Source organism: Hyaena hyaena, unplaced genomic scaffold, assembly GCF_003009895.1.
Source record: "Hyaena hyaena isolate Hyena2069 unplaced genomic scaffold, ASM300989v1 scaffold_9, whole genome shotgun sequence".
Lineage (NCBI taxonomy): Eukaryota > Metazoa > Chordata > Mammalia > Carnivora > Hyaenidae > Hyaena > Hyaena hyaena.
The window spans coordinates 7686153-7711030 of NW_024080641.1; the positions used below are offsets into that span (position 1 = coordinate 7686153).

At 53.9% G+C, this 24878-nt stretch overlaps 1 protein-coding gene across 1 annotated transcript in view; it reads left to right on the forward strand.

The window, feature by feature from the left end:
* The window catches only part of LOC120243268 (Fc fragment of IgG binding protein), a 39733-nt gene extending 18136 nt beyond the window's left edge, over positions 1 to 21597 (forward strand). Inside the window, exons 7-20 of the mRNA XM_039249364.1 lie at positions 804 to 1396; positions 4116 to 4707; positions 4819 to 5018; positions 6431 to 6572; positions 7759 to 8096; positions 9162 to 9735; positions 10050 to 10666; positions 11084 to 11627; positions 12741 to 13312; positions 13626 to 14199; positions 15234 to 15433; positions 17933 to 18316; positions 21028 to 21296; positions 21422 to 21597. Of these exons, the coding sequence (XP_039105295.1) occupies positions 804 to 1396; positions 4116 to 4707; positions 4819 to 5018; positions 6431 to 6572; positions 7759 to 8096; positions 9162 to 9735; positions 10050 to 10666; positions 11084 to 11627; positions 12741 to 13312; positions 13626 to 14199; positions 15234 to 15433; positions 17933 to 18316; positions 21028 to 21296; positions 21422 to 21431 (5609 nt within the window). The 3' untranslated portion in view covers positions 21432 to 21597. The remainder of the gene's footprint in view (positions 1 to 803; positions 1397 to 4115; positions 4708 to 4818; positions 5019 to 6430; positions 6573 to 7758; positions 8097 to 9161; positions 9736 to 10049; positions 10667 to 11083; positions 11628 to 12740; positions 13313 to 13625; positions 14200 to 15233; positions 15434 to 17932; positions 18317 to 21027; positions 21297 to 21421) is intronic.
* Positions 21598 to 24878: the final 3281 nt, after the last annotated feature.

Consider the following 24878-nt stretch of genomic DNA (forward strand, 5'->3'; position numbering starts at 1 on the left):
GACTGAGCCACCAGGTGACCCAATCTTCTGTTTTTAAAATTGTAATTAACTTACATTTAAATGGCCACAAGTGGCTATCACATCAGCACAGATAGAGACTTTATTTGGCTCAGTTTTAGTTTTTTTGTTTTGTTTCAAGGAAACCACCTGTTGTATAGTTTGGAGCGACTGGAGTTGGGACAGAGGAATGATTATTCTTTTCCTCTTCACAACACAGGCCACATATTTTAATTTGCTACTACTATATCTCTCCCAGAGAAGGAAGAAATCAAAAACACTGTATTCATGAATACATTGCATTGATCACACACACACTGTACCTGCACATATTTGCTTAAAATACGTCATTAAAGGGGCGCCTGGATGGCTCAGTCATGTAAGTGTCCAACTTCAGCTCAGGTCTTGATCTTTCAGTTCATGAGTTTGAGCCCCGTGTCGGACTCTGAGCTGTCAGCAGCTGGAGCCTGCTTTGGATTCTGTGTCTCTTCCTCTCTCTGCCCCTCCCCAACTCATGCTCTGTCTCTCAAAACAAACAAACAAATAAACATTTTAAAATATGTCATTAAAGACATTACAGATAACCATCAACCACAGTGAAATTGGAGTCGAATCCTACTTATCAGGACCAGATTCACTGTGATATCATCCCCCCCTCCCCGAGAAGATGATCTCACAGAGTAGACAGATTATACAGAGGGCTCCCTGCACGGGCCGCTTACGTGTGAGCATGGGAGCACGCGTGTGCCTGCATGAGCGTCGCCAGGGAGCGGGGCCCGTGATGCTCACAGCGGCTCTCCCCACAGCTCTGAGCTGCCCGCCCCACAGCCACTACGAGGCGTGCTCCCGCGGCTGCCCGCTGTCCTGCGGAGACCTCCCAGTGCCCGGGGGCTGTGGCTCCGACTGCCACGAGGGCTGCGTGTGTGACGAGGGCTTCGCGCTCAGCGGTGAGTCCTGCGTGCCCCTGCCCGCGTGCGGCTGCACTTACCAGGGCATCTACCACCCGCCGGGCCAGACCTTCCACCCGGGCCCCGGGTGCGATTCCTTGTGCCGCTGCCAGGAGGGCGGCCTGGTGACCTGTGAGCCCTCCACCTGCGGGCCGCACGAGGCCTGCCGGCCAGCCGGAGGCATCCTGGGCTGCGTGGCCGTGGGCTCTGCCACCTGCCAGGCATCGGGAGACCCCCATTACACCACCTTCGACGGCCGCCGCTTCGACTTCATGGGCACCTGCGTGTATGCGCTGGCTCGGACCTGCGGGACCCGGCCCGGCCTGGAGTCCTTCGCCGTCCTGCAGGAAAATGTGGCCTGGGGCAATGGGAGGGTCAGCGTGACCAAGGTCATCACTGTCCAGGTGGCTAACTTCACCCTACGGCTGGAGCAGAATCAGTGGAAGGTCACGGTGAGAGCAGGGGCGGGTCGTGAAAGGGAGGGGGCCTGGGATAGAGGGTGCTGGGTGGGTGTGACATGGGCAGGACTCAGCCCAGGGGTGGGGGCGGGGGTGGGGGAAGGGCTCGGATCTGGGAATGGATGTGGAAGGCACAGGGTTCCCGAGGAGAGGAGGTGCCGGTCAGAGCCCCAAGTGGAGAGCGGAGGGGTGAGGAGGCCTTTGGGACCTGGGACCTGCTCCCATGTGACTCAGTTTCCCCCTCTGTCTGCTCCTTAGTCTCTCCTCTCCCTGCCTCTGACTATCCCCTCTGAGCATCTCTCCCAGCCCCTTCCCTTCCCCTGCACCTTCCCTGCACCTGGCCCCTGCCCCAGCCACCTCCCTGGTCTCCTAGCCAGCAACATGATACAGTCAGAGACGGGGCAAGTTCAGGGATGGGAAAGGTTCAAGGACAGAGGACAGTCTGGGGTTGACCCCCTCCCCCCTCCCCAGCCATAATGACAGTAACAGTAGCTACGGTTTTTACTCGGCTGATCCCTGACTTTGTTGGCCGCTCAGCACTTCACATCCACAGTGTCATTTCATCCTTGTCGCCGGAAGTAGGACGAGTTGCTTTATTCTTTAGAGGGGGAGGGCCCATCACTGGCCCAAAGTCCACCAGCAAAGACAGGACTTGAGCCTAGGACAGCATGCCAGGAGACAGCACATGGGATCTTGGGGGCTCCGTGCTGCCTTTCTGAGAAGGACTTGGTCTCATGTAAAAGCTGGAGGGCTTTCCCCAGAGATCTCACTAAAAGGCAGGCGCACAAGTCTCGTACTCGTGCAGTATGGGCAATGAACATGCTGAAAAATAGCCGACTTTTTCAGGTGCCTATATGCATTACACTGGCCACACATTAGATGCTTTAACAGAGTCCCTGAGGTGGCGCAGGCTCCTAGGATAGTGACTGACATATAGCTGACTGTGAATATACGAGTGGTTGGTGTTATTTGCATCTCCCTGAATCCCCCAGCTTCTCCATGAGGTGGAAACTATTATTATACCCACTTTACAGGTGAGAAAACTGAGGCACAGAGTATGTCACTTGTCCTTAACTGCTCCCTGTCCCTGCTTGAGAAGTATGGCAGGTGACAATGTTTTTAGGAGCCACGGACAGGATCGTGTCTGCCTCTTGCCTTCTCTGATTCCTTAATCTTCCAGAAGACTCCGATGCTTGTCATGTCTGCATTAAGGAAGGATGAGCAAACGTGTTAATCAGGAGGGGATTTATAAGACTTGGTTGGTGCCCAGCAGCCTTCAATCACAACCACTGGTTCTTGGCTAGGGGGCCCGACGTTCATTTCCCATGAGCCTATGGTCCACCCCCTGATGCTTAACGCAAAAAGCCTCAGCACCCACTTATTTGGCAAAGTAAAAATCTTCTAATCATAGTTCATCCCAGTAGCAGATGCTCCCCAAACACCCATTCTGTGCCAGACTCATTTCCCTGCACTTGACAAATATTGGTTTATCTAATCCCCACTGCAACCCTGTGGGCCCCACTCCGTAGATGAGGAAGCAGGAAACCCAGAGAGGGGTCTTCACCTGCACAAAGTCACAGAAAGAGTAAAGCTGTGTTAGAACCCAGGCTGGTGGCTCTGGGACCCTTCACTGCGTTATTGATCGGTAAGTGGAGAATCAGGGGTAGCCGGTGAGCATGTAACTCTGTCGAGACCTGTATGAGCATCCTGTGGCTGCTGTAACAAGTTACCACAAGCATGGTGGCTTAAAACAATGGAAATGGGGGCTCCTGGGTGGTTCAGTCGGTTAAGCGTCTGACTTCGGCTCAGGTCATGATCTCACGGTTCGTGGGTTCGAGCCCCAAGTCGGGCTCTGTGCTGACAGCTAGCTCAGAGCCTGGAACCTGTTTCAGATTCTGTGTCTCCCTCTCTCTGACCCTCCCCTGCTCACGCTGTCTCTCTCTCTCTCTCAGAAAAAAAAAAATTTTAAAAAAACCAAAAAACAGAAATGTGGGGTGCCTGGGTGGTTCAGTTGGTTGAGCATCCAACTTCGGCTCGGGTCATGATCTCACGGTTCATGGGTTCGAGGCCTGCATCAGGCTCTGTGCTAATGGCTCAGAGTCTGGACCCTGCTTCGGATTCTGTGTCTCCCTCTCTCTCTCTGCCCTTCCCCAGCTCATGCTTTCTCTCTCTCTCAAAATAAACATTTAAAAAATTTAAAAAAAAAACACCAGAAATGTGTTTTCTTACCCTTGTTGAGGCCAGAAGTCCAAATTCAAGGTATTGGCAGGGCTCTGGAGGAGGATCCATCCTTGCCTCTTCCAGCTTCTGGAGGCCCCAGGCTCCTTGTTCCTTGTTCCTTGGCTCACGGTCACCTCCCTCCCATCCCTGTCTTTGTCTCCACATCTCTGTCTGTCTCCTCTTCTGGCTCTTATCTTTATATAAGGAACCTGGCCACTTCCGGCCTTCCCTAATCCAGGATGATCTTGAGATCATGACCCTAAGTACATCTGCAAAGACTCTTATTCCAAATGAGGTCATATTCAGGGCTTCCGGTAGGACATGGCCATTCCACCCACTGCAAAGACTCGGCCATGCTGCCCATTTTACAAATATGGAAACAGAGGCCCAGAGAAGTGAGGTCACATGGATCTCCAGTGTCAGGCAGGGGCTTGAACTAGGGCCCACCCTCCCAAAGTGTGCCCCCTGACACGTGGAATCTCCCACCTCCCAGGTGAACGGCGTGGACATGAAGCTGCCCGTGGTGCTGGCCCAGGGCCGGGTCCGCGCCTTCCAGCACGGCTCAGACGCTGTGATTGAGACCGACTTCGGCCTGCGTGTGGCCTATGACCTCGTGTACAATGTGCGGGTCACCGTCCCAGGCAACTACCACCGGCAGCTGTGTGGCCTGTGCGGGGACTATAATGGTGACTCCAAGGATGACTTCCGGAAGCCGGACGGCACACAGGCAGGCGGCCCCACCGAGTTCGGCAACTCGTGGGAGGAGGCGGTGCCGGGCTCTCCGTGCCTGCCGCCACCCACCTGCAAGCCGGGTGAGGGCTGTGGCCCGGACCTGGAGTGTAGACCTGAGCTGCAGGAGAAGTACCAGCAGGAGAAGTTCTGTGGGCTCCTCACCAGCCCCACTGGGCCGCTGGCCGCCTGCCACAAGCTGGTCGATCCCCAGGGTCCCTTGAAAAACTGCGTCTTTGACCTCTGCTTGGGTGGTGGGAACGAGAGCATTCTCTGCAGCAACATCCACGCCTACGTGAGTGCTTGCCAGGCGGCTGGAGGCCAGGTTGGGCCCTGGAGGACCGAATCATTCTGCCGTGAGTAGAGGGCAGAAAAAGGGGAGCACAGGGAGGGGAGACTGAGGCACAGAGGGGGCCAGACTCTGGGCCCTGCAGCCCCTCCCTCTGACCAGCACCCTCTCTTTGTAGCAATGAAGTGCCCCCCCAACAGCCACTACAAGCTCTGTGCAGATACCTGCTCCCTGACTTGCTCGGCACTCAGTGCCTCCCCCCAGTGCCCGGAGAGCTGTGCCGAGGGCTGCCAGTGCAACCCCGGCTTCCTCAGTGATGGCCAGGCCTGTGTACCCATCCAGCAATGTGGCTGCTACCACAACGGCGTCTACTATGAGGTAGGACCCCGGTCATTGCGGGCAGAGCCTGAGGCCTCGCGCTGGACCCCCTCCCACAGCCCATCACCCCACAGCCTGTCCACTCGGCCTCCTGAATGTCTCTCCTCACCTTCCCTCCCCACCATCATGGCCCCACCGTGGTACCTTTGTCCTCTCCCACCTGCTCCCTCCACACCCTCACTTTTGCCCCTTCTGGGCCACCCTCCTAATGGCAGTGGGAAGACCTTTCTCAATACAGCCATGGGTCCTGCAGCTTTAAACCCTCTCCTGGCTCCCCAGCTCTAGACTGTCTCTGCGACACAGTAGGCACTTCCAGCTGCTTCCCTCTCCAACCCTCACCCACTTACTCCTTTTCTTTTGATTTGACTGTGTGTGTGTGTGTGTGTGTGTGTGTGTGTGTGTGTGTAACATCTGTCCCCTCAGAAGACCACGAGCTCCATGAGGCCAGGGACCCTCTCTGCCTGCTCTCCTCATACAAAGGACAGTGACAATAAGCAAATAGGTGGTACTTCCTACATGCCAGTCACTGCTTGCACTCCTGGTACACAGCACACATGCGTTACACACACATAGGAACGTTTATTATGAAAAATTTTCAAACATGCAGACGTCAAGAGAACAGTGTAAATCTCCATGTATCCGTCCCTTGCCTTTCGCGACAACCACGTTTTTGTGATCTTGTTTCATCTCTTATCCCTGTTTCTTCCCTAATCAGGATTATTTAAAGGAATTCCCAGGGCGCCTGGGTGGCTCAGTCAGTTGAGCATCCGACTCTTGATCTGGGCTCAGGATCTCAGGGTTGTGGTAACGAGCCCCGTTTCGCCCTCCGTGGTGAATGTGGAGCCTGCTTGAGATTCCCTCTCTCTCTCTCTCTCTCTCTCTCTCTCTCTCAGTCTCTCTCTCTCTCCATCTGCCCCACTCGGCGACTCATGTACTTTCTCTCTTCTCAAATTAAAAAAAAAAAAAAACGAACTCCCTTTCCCCTGTACCTTATGAGTATTATTAATTAAGTTATACTATCATAGGTAGGTGCTATTAGTATAGACAGTTTACAGATAAAGAAGCTGAGGCATAAAGAGGTTAAGCAATTTGCACAGAATGATACAATCTGGAAATAGCAGGATGAGGCTTCAGACCCAGGGAGTTTGCTCGGGGCCTTTGCTCTTAATTAGTACATTATACTGTTTTTTCTGTACAGCAGACATTAAGTGGATATTTTGGAAAAATGAATCAATGAATGAGTGAATGAATGAATGAATTGGATCCCAAGGCCACGTGGTGCCTTAGTTTCACAGACAGGGGGCCACCCTGCTGAAAGATGTCCCTTTGATGTCCTCTTTCCCTCTATCCCTGGGACACTGGAGATGCCGATTCAGTTCCCGCCCTGATGGCCGTGCCCTCTGTCCTCACAGCCGAACCAGGAGGTCCTGATCGACAGCTGCCAGCAACAGTGCGTGTGCCACCCCGGGAAAGACCTGGTGTGCCAGGCCCACAGCTGCAAGCCAGGGCAGGTGTGCGAGCCTGCAGGAGGCGTCCTGAGCTGTGTCACCAAAGGTGCTGGGCCCCCTGGGGCTGGGAACAGAGGATGGGGACTCTGGAGCAGCGGGAGGTGTGAACTCAGATTCTTACAGTCGGCAGCACAGAGGACTAAGGACTGAAGTCTCCGATCTGGGGCCCCCCAGGCTGGGATTCCCAGGGCCAGGGGCACAGGGCCTCCAGACCGCGAGGTGGTCTTCCTTATGGTGGAATCCAGGTTCTGGGGACCCTCAGGGTGAGGTTCCCTGGAGCAGAGGTCAGAGACCCTTGGCATAAGGCAAAGACAGGCAAACTTTTCCCTTAAAGGGCCAGATGGTAAAGATTTGAACTTGCAGGTCTTATAGTCTCAGTTGTAACTACTTAACTCTGCCACTGTGGCATGAAATCAGCTGTACACTGTGTAAGTGAGGGGGTGAGGCTCCAATAAAAGCCTCGGATATGTATAAAAACAGGCAGCTGGCTGTGGCATGGGTCGCTGACCACTGGTATGGAGGATTAGGCTCAGGGCTTCTACTACCACCTCCCCTTAAAGGTAGGGGAAAGGGGGACCGACAGGTACAGAGACAGAAAGCACAGTCCTGAGGTCTCAGGCAGAGACCCCAACAAGGCTTGGGTCTTAGATTCAGGCCCTCCCGCCAAGAGGAGGATCAGGATTTATAGGGAAACAGTCTCAGACCTGGGACCTCCCCCAGATTACATCAAAGTCACAAAGCTGCCCCCCAGAACTGGTTTCTTAGCATGAAGGGCAGAGAATAACTCCTTATTCCCAAAGATACGAGAATGGAGCCCTCAGAACTGACTGAGCCTTGGTGCCGCTGCACAGGATAACAGGGTCTTGAACACGGATAACTCTGGGGCTATGGATGCCCTCAGGGCTGGCATTGCAGATACTGGGAGCCCCCGGGCTGGGTTCTGATGCAAGGACCCTAGAGTCTGAGTCTTGGCGGTCAGGTACTCGGGCCAGGGGTCTCAGACAGCAAACTGCAGGGCCTTGGGTGTGGGAGCCTTTGATGGGGTCTTAGACACAGTCCGCCGCAGGGCCTGGATTTCCAACGCGGGGGACCCCAGAGGCCTGGTCTCAGAAACAGCCAACCGCAGGGGCTGAGTCTCAGATGGGAGGCCCCTGGTGTCTGTCCTCACCTTCGGGAGCCCTTCCGGGGCCAATGCTGGGCAGCCCCACGAGGTCCTCTCTCCCTGCCTCCAGACCCGTGCCACGGTGTGACGTGTCGGCCACAGGAGACATGCCAGGAGAAGGACGGCCAGGGTGTGTGCGTGCCCAACTACGAGGCCACGTGCTGGCTGTGGGGCGACCCGCACTACCACTCCTTCGATGGCTGGGACTTCGACTTCCAGGGCACCTGCGACTACGTGCTGGCGGCCGCCGGCTGCCCAGGGGTCAAAGCCCAGGGCCTGACCCCCTTCACCGTCACCACCAAGAATGAGAACCGGGGCAACCCTGCTGTGTCCTTTGTCAGGCGCGTCACCGTGTCTGCCCTCAGAGTCAACATCTCCATCCACAAAGGCGAGATCGGCAAAGTCCGGGTAAGTCCTGCAGGATGGTCCCTTGAGCCCCTTGGTCGGGGGGAGAGGGGTCCTGCCAGCCACAGTTAGAACCTGAGAGCTCTCTCTTCGCCCAGCGCTCAAACTAAATGACAGCAAAAAGCAACAAAAATAACAACAAACATCACCTCTCTGTGGGGCATTAAAGGAGCCTAGCCCTTTGCTAAGGGTGTAGCCCTTTACTAAGGGTGTGGGACTTCAGCACTAGCCTTTTTAGAGACCTGGGCTTGAATCCAGTCTCTCCCTGTGAGCCGTGTGATGTTGGGCAAGTGACTTTTCCTGGTGGTCCTCAGTTTCCTCACCTGTGAAACGGGGATCCAATGGCACATGATAAGTGCTCAGCAGAGGGTCTGACCCGGGTGAGAGGCCGTGAATGTTTGCGAGGGAGTAAGGGAGAGGCCCAGGGCCTCCAAGTGGAGTGAAATTCAAGGAGATTGGGGGGAAGGTATGGGGGGGAGAGACCACCCTTCCTGCCCATGGTAATGGAGTTGCAGATTAATGGCAGTTCACAGGGGGAGAGAGAGACAGATATGGAACAGGGTAGGGTCTCAATAAATGATACTGAGCGAGTTGAAGAGATGTCCAGACACAAAGAGACATACAGGAAAGAGAAAGAGCCAGAGAAAGAGTACGTGTGTGTGTGTGCACCTGTACACACACACACGCACAGAGATGCAGAGTCAGTGCACGCGTGAGAGAGACAGAGAGGGAAGGGAGACCCAGAGAGAGAGAGAGACACCGAGTGAGAGAGAAACTCAGAGAGGGAAAGAGAGATCCCAGAAAGAGAAACAGGTTTAGATGTGGAGAGAGGGAGAGACAACACAGAGAGAGGAAGGGAGGGAGATGGGGATAGAGAGACCCAGAAAAAGAAGCAGCGTGGGTTTCAGCAATGTCCACAATGTCTGTCAAGTGACCCACGACCATCGGTGGCGAGGAGGGCCTTGGCGGCTGCCAGCCATGGCAGGCTCGGGGAGGGAGGTGGGGGGGCCAGAGCTGGAGTCCCCCCCTCCAGTGAGCTCTGTGCCTCCTTTCCCCCTCAACCCCCAGGTGAACGGGGTGCTGACGGCGCTGCCAGTCTCTGTGGCCGGTGGGCGGATCTCGGTGACCCAGGGCGCGTCGAAAGCGGTGCTGGCAGCCGACTTCGGGCTTCGGGTCACCTATGACTGGGACTGGCGAGTGGAGGTGACTCTGCCTAGCAGCTATCACGGCGCAGTGTGTGGGCTCTGCGGGAACATGGACCGCAACCCCAGCAACGACCGAGTGTTTCCGAACGGCACGCTGTCCCCCTCCATACCGGTGTGGGGCGGCAGCTGGCGAGCTCCAGGCTGGGACCCGCTGTGCTGGGATGAGTGTCAGGGCTCCTGTCCATCGTGCTCTGGGGACCAAGTGGAGGAGTACAAGGGCCCTGGCTTCTGTGGGCCCCTGGCTCCTGGCGCAGGAGGACCCTTTGCTGCCTGCCATGCCCAAGTGGCTCCCGACAGCTTCTTCAAGGGCTGCGTTCTGGATGTCTGCTTAGGCGGCGGGGCCCATGACATCCTCTGTAAGGCCCTGGCCGCCTATGCCGCTGCCTGCCAGGCCGCCGGGGTCGCCATTAAGGATTGGAGGGAGCAGGCTGGCTGTGGTGAGTGAGGAGGGGAGCAGAGCAGGAGCTGGGCGGGGCAGGGGGGGCAGTCTTGCCGAGTCTTTTGGTTTGTTTCTCTCTTTGTTTTTGTCTCTCAGTTTCTTGGTGCTTATCTCTTTGTCTCCCTTTGATCGTCTCTCTGCCTCTCTGTTCGAGTCTTCCTCTGTGTCCCTCTCTCTGTTGGTGTCTCTTGCTGTTTCTCTGTCCCTCTTTGTCTCTCTCTACCTCTGTCTCCTTCCCATCCTCTGACCCCACCCCCCTGACACCATTCTCTTCTCTTTCTCTCCCTCCCACTCCTCCATCCACCCCTACAGAGATATCCTGCCCCGACAACAGCCACTACGAGCTCTGCGGCCCACCCTGCCCGGCCAGCTGCCCATCCCCCACGCCCCCCACGACCCCAACGCTATGTGAGGGCCCCTGTGCTGAGGGCTGCCAGTGCGACTCAGGCTTCGTGTTGAGTGCCGACCAATGCGTTCCCCTGGACGGCGGCTGTGGCTGCTGGGCCAACGGCACCTACCATGAAGCTGGCAGCGAGTTCTGGGCCGATGCCACCTGCTCCCAGAGGTGCCACTGCGGGCCTGGGGGTGGCTCGGTGGTCTGCAAGCCTGCCAGGTGTGGGCCAGGCGAAGAATGTGCCCTGCTGCCCTCGGGCCAGCTCGGCTGCCATCCCGCCAGCACGGCTGAGTGTAAGGCCTGGGGTGACCCCCATTACATCACCCTGGATGGGCACCGATTCGACTTCCAAGGCACCTGCGAGTACCTGCTGAGTGCGCCCTGCTCCGCACCAGCCCAGGGTGTTGAGAACTTCACAGTCACTGTAGCCAATGAGCACCGGGGCAGCCAGGCCGTCAGCTACACCCGCAGCGTCACCCTGCACATGTATGGCCACAGACTGACCCTTAGTGCCCGCTGGCCCCAAAAGCTGCAGGTGAGGGGCATGGAGAGGAGCCCTGGGGTCATCTGGGACAGTTAGGGGTTTACCATCCCCCTGGTTACCTTCCAGTGGTTAGTGGACATGATGGGGGAAGGGGGTTCAGAGTACAGGTCTTGGAGGAGGAGGGCTTCCCCGTTTAAACTAATTAGTTTATTCTTTTAGTTTAGCCTTAGTTTATTCCACTATAAGATGGGTCTAAGAAAAGTACCTGCTTCACAGAGTCGTGTGAGGAGGCAGTGGCATCGTGTCTATAGATGCTCCTTATTACTACTACTATCATCATTATCACAAAGTGTAGATCACATGCTCAGCCACCCCACCCCCGCATTACCCACTCCTTAGGGAGTGGAGTCAAAATTCGAACCTGTGCCCACGCCGTTCACGACCCCTAACCCTACCCCGTGCCCATAGGTGGACGGCGAGCTCGTAGCACTGCCCTACCAACTGGACTCGCGCCTGCGAGCGTACCTGAGTGGCGCAGACGTGGTGGTGACCGCCGCCACCGGGCTCTCTCTGACTTTCGACGGCAACAGCTTCGTGCGCCTGCGCGTGCCGGCGGCGTACGCGGGCGCCCTCTGTGGCCTGTGCGGGAACTACAACCGGGATCCAGCCGATGACCTGAAGGCTGTGGGCGGAAACCCAGCAGGCTGGCAGGTGGGCGGCCAGGAGGGATGCGGGGAGTGCGTGCCCGGGCCATGCCCGCCGCAGTGCACGCCTCAGCAGCAGGAGGCCTTCGGCGGCCGGGACGCTTGCGGCGTGATCTCGGCCGCCGACGGCCCGCTGGCGCCCTGCCACCGCCTCTTGCCGCCAGAGCACTACTTCAAGGCCTGCTTGCTGGATGCCTGCCAAGCCCAGGGCCATCCGGGTGGCCTCTGCCCTGCCGTGGAGGCCTATGTGGCAGCCTGCCAGGCCGCGGGGGCCACGCTCGGCGAGTGGAGGCGGCCGGATTTCTGTCGTGAGTACTGATCCATGCGTGGTCCACCCCGTGGGGTCATCCCTCCTCCCCTCTTCACGCAGCTCAAAGACAAGAGTCCTCTCCTCTTCCGTGGGGCTCCGGCACCCCCTTGCCTCCCATGAGCCAGATAGGTCCTGTCAAAAATACACCGGGGCATTTATTCCCGAATTGTACCAGGTCGCATATTGCCATGGGAGACATTCAGATACACCCGGTCAGAAACGCTGAGTACCGGACCCTCTCTGGGATTCATGTGCTCAGATGTCTCACTCAGATAGACTGGGGCGGTTGACCCTGTCACAGCTATCCAGCGAGATACACATGGTCAAGTAGATTCTCTCAGGTACCCTGGGTCACAGAGACCTAGAGACTTCCACCTGGTTAGATGCACCTACACTGTTTCAAACACTGACATCTGCAGGGTCAGATAGAATTGGTGGGATAGCCTAGACAGGGACTCTTCTGGTTAGAGACACTTGGACAGATACTCGCAGGTACAACCGTGACCCTGAAATAGCCCCAGGTAGATATATACAGGTTCATGGTCAGATAGTCCAGATAGTTCCCCCCTTAGGCACATCGCCTTGGTCAGATTTATGCTGGCGGCTCCACCAATCAGATACACATGGTTAGAGTCACACTGGACACCAGCCTTGTCTGTGACACTCCATCAGAGGCTCCAGGACAGGAGTCCACAGTCAGGTATATTCATACCAGAGATGCAGGATACGTTTGGTCCCGTAGCTCGGTCAGAGTCACCCCCCCACACACACCGAGATACCCACATATTTGGTTCCAATCCTGCATATCTTGGTCAAATATAGGTGGTCAAACTCACCCAGTCAAATTCACTTTATCTACAGAAATTTTGATCAGATTGACCCGCAAAGTGGTCAGAGAGACTTGGTCTCCACAGCCCCATCTCGAATCTTCCAGTTAGATACACTGGGTCAGACACTCCGCTCAGATCCCTGGATGGATTCGCTCATGAAATATTCTCAGGCAGGACATACAGATTCACCTGGGCAGGTTCTCCCACTCTGTGCCTCCCCTGAGTCCCCATGTCCCCCCCCCCCGGTGCCCGCCTGGCTCATTCCCCTTTTGTCCCCACAGCCCTCCAGTGCCCTCCCCACAGCCACTACAAGCTCTGCGGTGACTCCTGCCCCGTGAGCTGCCCAAGCCTGTCTGTGCCCGAGGGCTGCGTGCAGACCTGTCGGGAGGGCTGCGTCTGTGATGCCGGCTTCGTGCTCAGCGGTGACACCTGTGTGCCTGTGGGCCAGTGTGGATGCATCCACGACGGCCGCTACTACCCTCTGGGCCAGTCCTTCTACCCGGGCCCTGAGTGTGAGCGGCGCTGCGAGTGCGGGCCGGGTGGCCAAGTCACTTGCCAGCAGGGCGCAGCCTGCGGGCCCTACGAGGTGTGTCGAGTGGAGGACGGCGTCCAGGCCTGTCACCCTACAGGCTGTGGCCGCTGCCTGGCCAATGGGGGTGTCCACTACGTCACCCTTGATGGGCGTGTCTATGACCTCCATGGCTCGTGCTCCTACATCTTGGCCCAAGTCTGCCACCCAAAGCCTGGGGACGAGGACTTTGTCATTGTGCTTGAGAAGAATGCAGCCGGAGAGCCCCAGCAGCTGGTGGTTACTGTGGCTGGCCAGGTGGTGGTGCTGGCACGGGGGTCAAGGGTAAGTAAGGGGACATGGCCTTACCCTGGGGGCTTGAAGGACACATGGACCCATTGGCGGGGGGGGGGCAGGTTCTGAGCAGGACAGGGCCCACCTGGAGGGCTTGAGGGATCTATGACCCCACTCCAAGGGGACTAAGGGTGACACAGATCTGGGGGTCTGAAGGTGACACAGTCCCTCCCTTGGGCAATCCAAGGACATGGTGCAACCCAAAGGGCCTGAGAGGGACAGAACTCTACCCCAGGAGTCTGAGGGGACTACCTCACTGTGGTACTATGAGTCCCTGACCCCTGGCCCTGGCCCTTCCACCCAGGTCACCATCGACGGCGAGGCTGTGGCCCTGCCTGTGGCTGTGGGTCGTGTGCGGGTGACCGCCGAGGGCCGGAACATGGTTCTCCAGACAACCAAGGGACTGCGGCTTCTCTTTGACGGTGAAGCTCACATCCTCATATCCATCCCGAGCCCCTTCCGTGGCCGGCTCTGTGGCCTCTGTGGGAACTTCAATGGCAACTGGAGCGACGACTTTGTCCTGCCCAGTGGCGCCGTGGCCCCCAGCGTGGACGCCTTCGGGGCCAACTGGCGGGCGCCCAGCTCTTCCCAGGGCTGTGGCGAGGGCTGTGGGCCGGGCGGCTGTCCCGTGTGCTCAGCGGAGGAGACGGCGCCCTATGAGAATGTCAAGGCCTGCGGCCGACTCCGGGACCCCCACGGCCCTTTCGCGGCCTGCCACGCGGTGCTGAACCCCTCCGAATACTTCCGCCAGTGCGTGTATGACATGTGTGTCCACAAAGGCAACACCGCCTTCCTCTGCCGCAGCCTGGCCGCTTACATGGCGGCCTGCCAGGCGGCCGGTGGGGCCGTGAAACCCTGGAGGACAGACAGCTTCTGCCGTGAGTGTCCGAGGGGGCCCTCGGAGGACTCCAGACCAGGCTCAGGGACACCCCCTGATCTGCTCCTGTCCTGTCTGCCTCTCAGGAGCAGTCCTGCCCTCCTGAAGCCCCCTCCCCAGCTTCTGCCACAGCACACCCTCCCCCCTTTCTTCCTGCCCCGCTGACTCGCCTGCGGGCCCCCCCTCCCATGGCTCCTGAAACCACAGACAGAGCTCTTCCCCAGGACTCATCCTGAACCCTTTCTGTGGGGCCCGGGTGGGCTGGTCAGACAGGCCAGTAGCTCACATAATAAAGCCCGAGTCTGTGACTCACCTGGACCCCCCCCCCTCCCCCAGGATGGGACCATGTCCCCTCAGATCCTCCAGGACAAGGCAGTTGCCCTCAGCCCCCCAGCCCAGGACTGTACCTCTCTTAGGGGGTACGTTTCCATCAAACTCCCAGGGCAGGGCCGTGTCTCCTTCATTCTCTGCAGGACAGCACCCATGTCCGGGGCCATCATCTACCTCTGTGGCCTTAGATCTGTCCTGTGCTGACAGTAGACGCTGTCTGTCTTTGGCCCTGAACCCTCTCCTGACTGCCAACCTCTGGGGTCCAGTGGCTTCCTGGACAGTTTTCCCTGGGTGTCCTTCAGGTTCTTCACACCTGCTGTGTTCCCATATGACATCAGCATCTCACCCCAAACCTGACCCTACCATTCTGTGACCCCAAGTCTGCATCTCAGGACAGCCACACCATCCATGGATTGCTCAGGCAGAGCCCAGGGCCTCACCCTGGATGCTTCCCGTGTGTCCTTATAACCCCCTGTTTTGGCCTCATCCGGGCCCTGACCTCTCTGTCCACGCCTCCCCCTGCAGCCCTGGTCACGCTGGGCCGTGACTACCTGTCCACTGATAATGAGCTCCATGGGGCAGGGCATGAGGCGGCTTCCTAGCCGGTGTGCCCAGCACTGCCAGCCCAGATCCGGCGAGCGGGATGCCAAGACCAGGGTCCGGTGCCCCCAGGCCTGACCCCGCCCTCTCTCTGCCCGCCCGCAGCGCTCCAGTGCCCCGCCCACAGCCACTACTCAGCCTGCACGCGCTCATGCCAGGGCTCTTGTGCTGCTCTCTCCGGCCTCACGGGCTGCACCAGCCGCTGTTTTGAGGGCTGCGAGTGTGACGACCGCTTCCTGCTCTCGCAGGGCACCTGCGTCCCCGTGCAGGACTGCGGCTGCGCCCACGATGGTCATTACTTGCCGGTGAGCCGGGGCTGGAGGTGGGCAGGGAGGGTAGAGGAGCTGGAGGGAGACTCTGAGCTTCTCTGCCAACCCCCTCAAGGATGGGGACAGAGGAGCCACCTCCAGTTTCCCACCTGGGTGACTCGATGCTTGTAAAGTGTCTATATTTCAGGAGGCTGCTGAGACAAAGGCCACAAGCAACCTTGGTGGCTTCAAACCAGGGAAATTTTTCCTGCCAGAGTTCTGGAGGCCAGCGTCAGAAATCAGGGTCAATGGGGCAAAATCGAGGTGCCGGCAGGACAGCACGCCCTCCGGGGGCCCCAGGAAAGAATCTGTTCCTTGCCTCCCCCCATTTTTGGTGGCTGCAGGCATTCCCCGGCTTGTGACACTCGGCCCCAATTTCTGCCTCTGTATCACGCGTCCCCTCCTCTGGTGTGTCACAAAGCCTCCCTTTTATAAGGATATGTACGATTGCATTTAAGGCCCACCCAGGACAGTCTATCCGGCTCCAGATCCTTAGTTTATCACATCTGCAGACACCCTTTTTCCATAGAAGGTAACATTGACTGGTCCCAGGAATTGGGGCCTCATATATTTGTGGGGATATTACCCGGCCTACTACACTCCCCTCTCTGAGCCTCATTTTCTTCCTCTATAACACGAGCTTAATCATCACCCATGCACCACGGGTATCTGAGGATGGGATGTCATTGTGCCTGAGAGGTCCCGACCGGGCACGGGGCCTCACCCTCCGCCTTCATCATACAGTAAAAATGCCAGCACTTTACAACAGCACAGTAGGTAGTGAAGCTGGCAATCGTTTCGTGGTGGAAATTGAAAATTTGATTTCTTTTCATCCTTGATGTTTCCTGAGCTCTTGGTGTGTGCCAGGTTTGTAACAGATATTAATTCATTGAACGATCCTTTTTTTTTTTTTTAATATTGATTTTTGAGACACAGAGAGAGCGAGTGCCTGGGCGGAAGCGGCAGAGATGGGGGCGGGGAGGATCCGAAGCAGAGAGCCAGATACAGGGCTCAAACCCACAAACCGTGAGATCATGACCTGAGCCCAAGTCAGACACTTAACCGCTTAGCCAACTGAGCCACCCAGGCACCCCAGACTTTTATTTTTAGAGAATCCAAACTTAAGAAAACCTGCGAGAATCGTAAAAAGCACTCCCGCAGACCCATCGTTTAGGTTCTTGTTGACCTTTTGACATGTGTGCTTTCCAACCTCTCTGTATAAGTTTAAATGCACATTTCTTCTGAACCGTTCGAGAGTATGATGCTGACCTGGTGCCCCTTTACCCTAAGTACTTGAGCACACATTTCCCAAGAATATGGAAATTCATTTATAGGATTATGATGGGATTAATTTCCAAATCAGGAAATGAACAGTGATTCAATATCTAAAAGATTGTATTTGAATTTTACCAGTTGTCTCCATAACGTCCTCTGTAACAATTACCTGCCCCCCCAATGAGTCCCAATGAGGATCAGATGTTGCTTTCAGTTTTTATGAAATTTAATGAGATCATCAGGTAGCAAACATAGATGAAAGACAAAAAGGGTCGAAGGACTGAGCCCAGAGCAAAGTAGCGTTAAGGATTTCAGAGATAAGAATGAACCATGAAGAGAGAGCAGCCAGTCAGGCAGGAGGGGAAAAAAAGTTATTAAGTTAATTTCCAGAGTCAGACTCCCAGAGCCCTCTGTGTTCTGGTCTGTGGGTGCCAGGACTCCGGGATTTCTGCAATGCCCACTCCTACCTGAACCCGTTAGCTTTTGCTGGGTTACAATTTACCCCAAAACACGGCAGCTTTAGACAACTGTTTGTTTAGTCCATGACTGGGACTCTGCTGTTTGAGTGGGCACAGCTGTGTGGTTCTTCTGCTGTCCCGGGGGGGTCACTCAGACATATGTACCCCCGGGGTGGGTCAGCTGAGGGCTGGCTGGAGTACAGTGGTGTCAGCTGGGATCATTGTCTCTCTCCCATGGGATCTCATCCTCCAGCAAACTAGCCCCCGCTTAATCTTATGGCGGCCGGGCAGGGTTCCAAGAAAGAGAGAGAGAAAGTGTAAGGTCTCATGAGGCCCAAGCTTGAACTTGGTCCAAGCACTGCTTCTGCTGCATTAAAATAACCAAAGTATAGTTGTAAGGTGAGCCCAGATGCATGGGGGAAGGGGAAGTAAATTTCATCTCTTTTTTTTTAATGTTTTTTAAAAATTTATTTTTGAGAGATAGATAGAGTGGGAGAGGGGCAGAGAGAGAAACATACACAGAATCCAAAGCAGGTGGTCAGCACAGAGCCCACCGTGGGACTTGAACTCACAAACTATGAGACCATGACCTGAGCTGAAGCCGGCTGCTTAACCGACTGAGCCACCCAGGCACCCTGTAAATTTCCTCTCTGAAAGGAAGTTGCCGCAAAAGCATTCTGCGTGGGCCCAGAGGGTTGGAGGATTGTGCCCACGGTTCCGGTCCGCCACACCGCAGTAACCTGGCCCCGCTCTCTGTGCGCAGGTGAACTCCTCACTGCTGAGCTCAGACTGCAGCAAGCGCTGTTCCTGCTCCTCACGCACCGGCCTGACGTGCCAGACGGCCAGCTGCACACCAGGCCGTGTATGTGAGGTCCAGGCTGGGGCCCGGGACTGCTGGGCCCCCCAAGGTCTCTGTTCCCTTTCGATGGGTGCCAACCTCACCACCTTTGATGGGCTCCGCAGAGCAGTCACCTCCCCGGGCAGCTACGACGTGTCTTCCCGCTGCCCAGGACCACAGAAAACCATCCCCTGGTACCGTGTGGTCGCTGATGTCCAGCCCTGCCACGGCAGACTCGAGGCTGTGGGCCGGACCCACATCTTCTTCCAGGACGGGCTCGTGACTGTGAGCCCCATGAAGGGCGTGTGGGTAAGCGGGGGCACAAGGCGGGGGTGGCTTGTCTCCCCTGGGCTTTTGTGATTCCTGCTGCAGTGTCCCCACAGTCCTGGCTGCCCTCTGGCCTGCGTTTTCTTTGTCCAGATCTCTGCAATGTAGTCTCTGGATTTGTGTTTGTCTCAGTATTTCAAACTTTAGTCCCAGTGCCCTGGCTGAGTTCTTGAGGAGCAAAACACACACTCAAGCAACTTAGTAGTTTTGAGAGCAGTGTTCATCGAAACTCTGTTGGTCGCAAGTAACAAAATGAATTCAGATTGCCTTGAGCAGAAAGGAATTTACTGGCCCACTGAACTAGAAAATCCAGGCATAGAGCCTCAGGAGCGGCTGGATCCAGGCGCCCTGGCAGTATTATCTGGATTTATGCCTCCATCTTTTAGACTTGCTGTTCACCAAATCCATTTCATTCCCTGTGGTTCCCCACAACATCCCCACAAGACAGGGACTGCTATTATCTCCATTTTACACAGAGGATAAAGTAGGGCCCAAGAAGGTGAAATCATTTATTTAAGTAATTCAGTCAGTGCCTGAGATCCCACCAGCATTGAACCCACCAGCCCCAGGCTCAGTTCCCAACGACCTTGGGTGGGAATGAGGTGCTGGTGGTAACCGTGGCTACAAGGGACCAAGATGGTTTCCAGGAGCTCGGTGGGAACTTCCTCTGGACTCGGACAAACCTGGGCCACAGATCCTTCCCTCACCTGCCCTTCATCTCGCTCTTCGGGACCCCCTCGGGCCTGTCATTGTTTGCCTCCAGGAGTCTGTTCCAGCCCCGTTGCCCTCTCCCTTCTGCCCCTTGACTTCCTCTCACGTAGAGCTGCCTTGTGTTTACGAACCCCATAGCTCTCACTATACCTGCTCCAGATTTCTGAGAGGGAATCTGTTTGGTCGAACTGAGAGCTGATGCCAACTTATGGTCTAATGGTTCATGGCCCACATGTTAGAGACCCGGACCCAAGCATGGATGTCAAGCTATGCTAAAGTCCCTAGAGGAGCATGTCTCTATTTCCATGACCTGTTTGTGGATTGCAGAGACATCCACTGAGGTTCTCTGGACTCAGCGGATATCCAGCCCATGCCCCACGCACGTCTCCCTCAGTGGATGGTGCGTCCTCCCACCAACGCACAGACATGGTCCAAGACTCAGAAGCAGGGCTTGAGTTCTCTTTAGGGTAATCAGGACCCATCATTCCTTTTCTCTGGCCATCTGCCTGATCCATAATTCAGGTTAACAGACACCTAGTCTTGACCTTCCCTTGCCGCTCTATCATGAAACAGTTCTCTATATGCCAGGCAGATGCTCTAAACGTGTGTATCAGATCAGGGGTAAAACTCTATGGTGGCTTCCCAGAGCAGCATTCCAAACCCAAGCCACTTGCCTCCCTTGGCCTACAAGGCTTTGTGTGATCTGACTCCTGCTGGCCTCCAGCCCCACTGCCTGTAACTCTTTCCCTCATTAGCCGTGCTAATGATCGGCTGAGCTGGCCTTTCTGCTATTTGTACAGCAGATCAAGCTTGTTCCCACCTCAGGACTTCACGTTTGCTATTCCTGCTGCTACCGGGCTCTTCACCCACGTGGTCTGCATTGACTCTTTCTCACACTCCAGGTCTCAGTTCCAATGTTCATTGTATAGCAAGGCCTTTTCTGACTACCTACAGAAGCTCTCCCTGTCCATCCCAATCTCGATGCTATCACCCTGTCTTACTTCCTTCAACATACTTCTCGATATCTGAAGTTATCCATTATTTGTTTGTGTTTATTGCCTTTCTCCATCACCAGAATATAATCCTCAGGTTGGACAATGGTCATGTCTGTCTTGATCATCGTTTTGTTCCCAGTATCCAGAATAGGGCCTGGCCACCGGAAGATGATTCCCAGGAAAAGTTTGGTTTTGTGAATACATTCAGCCCTGTTCCCTCTACAACAGGCTATGTTCCGAGTGACACAGATGTTCTTCCCTATCTTCTATCCATCCACTCACCCATCTACCCATCCATCCATCCATCCATCCATCCATCCATCCATCTATCCAGGGATATCTACCAATCTTTCCAATCATCTGCCAGAGGAAGACCTAGACCCAAAACATTTAGGAAAAAAGAACTTTTCTTTCAAAGAAGGTTTTCTAGAGAGTCTAACTTTATAAGGATTAACTCATCAGTGAAAACAGACAGTAGTTACTTAACTCATATAAGGTTACAAAGGATACTGAGTCCACAGCTTATGATAGAGAAACAGTAATTTTCTCACATGACTGTGATACTTTCCAGGTTGTTACTTGTCTTTAGACATCAGCATTGAAAAAATAAGCCATGCAGTTGTTTTTGTTAGAGAACCATCAACTTACAGGACATGCTTAAAGGTTCTTTTATCTTGAAAAAGTAGAACAGGATGATACTGGGGTTTGATTGTGTATTTATCTGTCTGATATAAAGGGCTCCCCACCACCCTGGCTGCCCTTGGAATGCTTTGTGCATGCCTGTTTATCCATTGATGCATCTCTTTGTCCATCTCTTCTCTGTCCTTTTAACCCTCTGTCCAAATTTCCAGCTAGCTACGTCCACATCTCTCCATACAGTGCATGCATCCACATCTTCATCTGTCTCTGCTTTTGCTCCTTGAACTTCTTGTCTTGCTTAGAGTCTCCATCCTGGTAACACTCTGTGTTTTCCTCAACCACCACCAGGTGAATGGTCTCCGAGTGGCACTCCCAGCTGAGGTGTTAACATCTGTGTCCGTGCGTCAGAACCCCGATGGCTCCGTGCTAGTCCAGCAGAAAGCAGGGGTCCAGGTTTGGCTTGGCACCAATGGGCAGCTGGCTGTGATAGTCAGCAGGGACCATGCTGGGAAGCTGTGTGGGGCCTGTGGAAACTTTGATGGGGACCAGACCAATGATGGGCTTGACTCCCAGAAGACGACATTGGAGAGCTGGAGAGCTCAGGACTTCTCCCCATGGTGAGGAATATAGCATGGAAGCCAGGCCACTTGGGCCAGGGGCACCTGGGTCCCCATGGGAAGGCAGGAGGTGGGGGTAGGTGCTCAGTGTGCAAGAGGAAGTGCTAAGAGTCTGTCTTTTACAGTCACACCTGATCAGCCATCCACCAGGAATGAGGACTTCAGGACCAGATTCTCCTGGAGACTGCAGTAATTGGAGGCTGCACAGTGTCCCTGTGTGTCCCTATGCTATTCTACCCCTTTAATGAGCCACTGAGGCCAACTGCAAGAGCACTGAATAAATATCTTAGGCTAAGCTGCATGCCAATGTGTGTGTCTTATGCCTTCTCCTCCCTGACTCTCCTTCCTGCACAGCAACTGTCAGATGCCTGGGGCATCTGGCACATAATGAATATTTATTGGGGGGGAGGGGTCAAAGCATGGATGGGTGGGTGGATGGGTGGAGGGACGGATGGATGGATGAAAAGGACAGGGGAGGGAGGGAGGGAAGGGACATGGATGGGTGGATGGAGGAGTGGAGAAATAGGAAGATGGGGAAATAGATGCTTAAAAAAGTAGATGAAGAGAAGATGAACCATTGGATGGAGGGAAGGGTCAAAAAGGGAAAGAGGGGGGCACCTAGGTGGTTCAATTGGTTAAGCGTCTGACTTTGGCTCAGGTCATGATCTCAGAGTTCAGGGGTTTGAGCCCTGCTTCGGGCTCTGTGCTGACAGCTCAGAGCCTGGAGTCTGCTTCGGATTCTGTGTTTCCCTCTCTCTCTGCCTCTCCTCCACTCCACTCACGCTCTGTCTCTCCCTTTCTCTCAAAAATAAATGAAAGTTAAAACAATTTTTAAAAAGGGAAAGAGGGATAGATTCTATTCTAGCTTCATCATTTATAACCCAACAAGTTAATTTCTCTGTCACTCCGTTTTCTCATATGTCTTCGTCTGTTCAGCTATCACAAAATATCATAGAACGAGTGGCTTATAAACAATAGAAATTGATTTCTCACAGTGCTGGAGGCTGGCAAGTCCAAGATCAAAGCACTAGCAAATTTGGTGTCTGGCAAGAGACCTCTTCCTGGTTCATGATTGGCTATCTCCTCATGTGTCCTTATGTGGCTGAGGGGTAAGAGGGCCTTTGGGTCTCTTTTATAAAGGCAACTAGTCTCATTCTTGAGGGCTCCACCCTCATGGCCTAATCACCTCCCAAAGGCCCCACCTCCAAATACCATCACATTAGGGATTATGTTCCAACATAAGAATTTTGAGGGGACTCAAAGTCTCAGTCAACAGCATCATATTTAAAGCAGAGTTTGGGGCACCTGGGTGGTTCAGTTGGTTAAGCCTCCGACTTCAGCTCAGATCTCATGGTTCGTGGGTTTGAACTCCACGATGGGCTCTGTGCTGATAGTTCAGAGCCTGGAGCCTGCTTCAGATTCTGTGTCTCCCTCTCTCTCTGCCCCTCCCCTGCTCACATACACACACTCTCTCAAAATAAATAAACTTCAAAAATCTTTGAAAAATAAAAATTTGTTTTTGACCATTGAGGAAGTACAAATATGTGGCTGTGTTATTTGATTATATGAGGGACTTCTTGTTAATTTTGTTAAGTGTGACAATGTAAGAAAATGTTCTCTTTTTTCTTAAGAGATGCATACTCAAATATATGGGAGTGTAATAGCAAAATATTAAGATTGGCTTTAAAATGCCCTAGCAAAAAAAGAGGGCAATTGGGGTGCCTAGCTGGCTCAGTCAGTGGAGCATGTGACTCTTGGGGTTGTGAGTTCAAGCCCCACATTGCATATAGAGCTGATTTTAAAAAAAAAGAAAGAGGAACACCTGGGTGACTCAGTTGGTTAAGCATTTGACTCTTGATTTTGGTTCAGGTTATGATTTCATAGTTCGTGAGTTCGAGCCCCACATCATGCACTGATAGTGTGGAGCCTGCTCAGGATTCCATCTCTCTCCCTCTCTCTTTGACCCTCTCTTGCTCGCTCTCTCTCTCTCTCAAAATAAACTTTTTTTTTTTTAATTTTTTTAATGTTTTATTTATTTCTAGGAGAGAGAGAGAGAGACAGCGTGAGCAGGGGAGGGTCAGAGAGAGAGGGAGTCACAGACTGAAACAGGCTCCAGGCTCCGAGCTGGCAGTCAGCACAGAGCCCGACGCGGGGCTCGAACCCACGAACCGCGAGATCATGACCTAAGCGAAAGTTGGCCGCTTAACCGACTAAGCCACCAGGGCGCCCCTCAAAATAAACTTTTAAAAAAGATTAAAAAAGAAAGAAGGAAAGAAAGAAAAAGGAAGGAAGGAAGGAAAGAAAGAGAAAGAAAAAGAAAAAGAAATGGGGCAAAATGTAAGGCTAAGAAAGCATTGATAGTTTTTGAGGCTGAATGATGAGTAAATGGGGTTTCTTCTATTCCTCTACTTTTGTATAGGGTTTAAAACTTTGTTACACATTTTTAAAAAATTGAGGCATGAAGTTCCCCATCATAACAGCCCCTGATGAGTTCTGCATACTTGGTCCTAATGTGTTTTTTTGTTTTTTTTCACTGAAAAGTGCACACAACGCCAGTCCTTTTGACTCCACCTTGGCCATTCCTCCATTCATTTGATAAATGTATTTGAGGATGTACTATATGTTAAATGTGAGATTCCTTGTGTTAGGTGGAAAATGCTCTGGAAAGATCAATGCTGTGATTAGAGGGCTGGAACTTTCAGCACCCAGCCTCCCCAACCCATCCCCCTCCCCTGCATCACCACCACCCCTGGGAAAGGAAATGTGACTGAAGATTGATTTAACCACCAATGGCCAATAACTTAATCAATTATGCCTATGTATAAGATCTCCATAAAAACTCTAAATAATAGGGTTCGGAGAACTTCTGGTTGGTGAACACACTAAGGACCTTGGAGAGTGACACGCCTGGATTGTGTGTGGAAGGTCCATGCTGCTTCCTCCACACCTTGCCCTATTCTGAGCCTCGCATCAGGCTCTGTGCTGACAGCTCCAAGCCTGGAGCCTGCTTTGGATTCTGTGTCTCCCTCTCTCTCTGCCCCTCCCCTGCTTGTGCTCTGTTTTTGTCTCTCAAAAAATAAAATAAAACGTTAAAAATTTTTAAAAAATAAAATAGGTCCAACCACTTTGGAAAAACAGTGTGTCCCTTTCTTTAAAAAGTAAGCACACGTTGGGGTGCCTGGGTGGCTCCGTCAGTTAAGTGTCTGACTTCGGCTCAGGTCATGATCTCATGCATTCGTGGGTTCGAGCCCCATATCCGACTCTATGCTGACAGCTAGCTCAGAGCCTGGAGCCTGCTTCAGATTCTGTATCTCCCTCTCTCTCTGACCCTCCCCTGCTCACGCTGTGTCTCTCTCTCAGAAATAAATAAAAACAAAAAATAAATAAAAGGTAAGCACACGTTTATAATAGGACTCAGTCATTTGACTCCTAGGACCCTTTTCAAAAAAAAATGAAAGCATACTTCCACACAAATATCTGTACATGAATGTACAGAGCACCGTTATTCAGAATAACCCAAAACGAAACAACCCAAATGACCATCATTGTGTGATTCCCTTAGTAGGAAAGGGGAAGATGGAA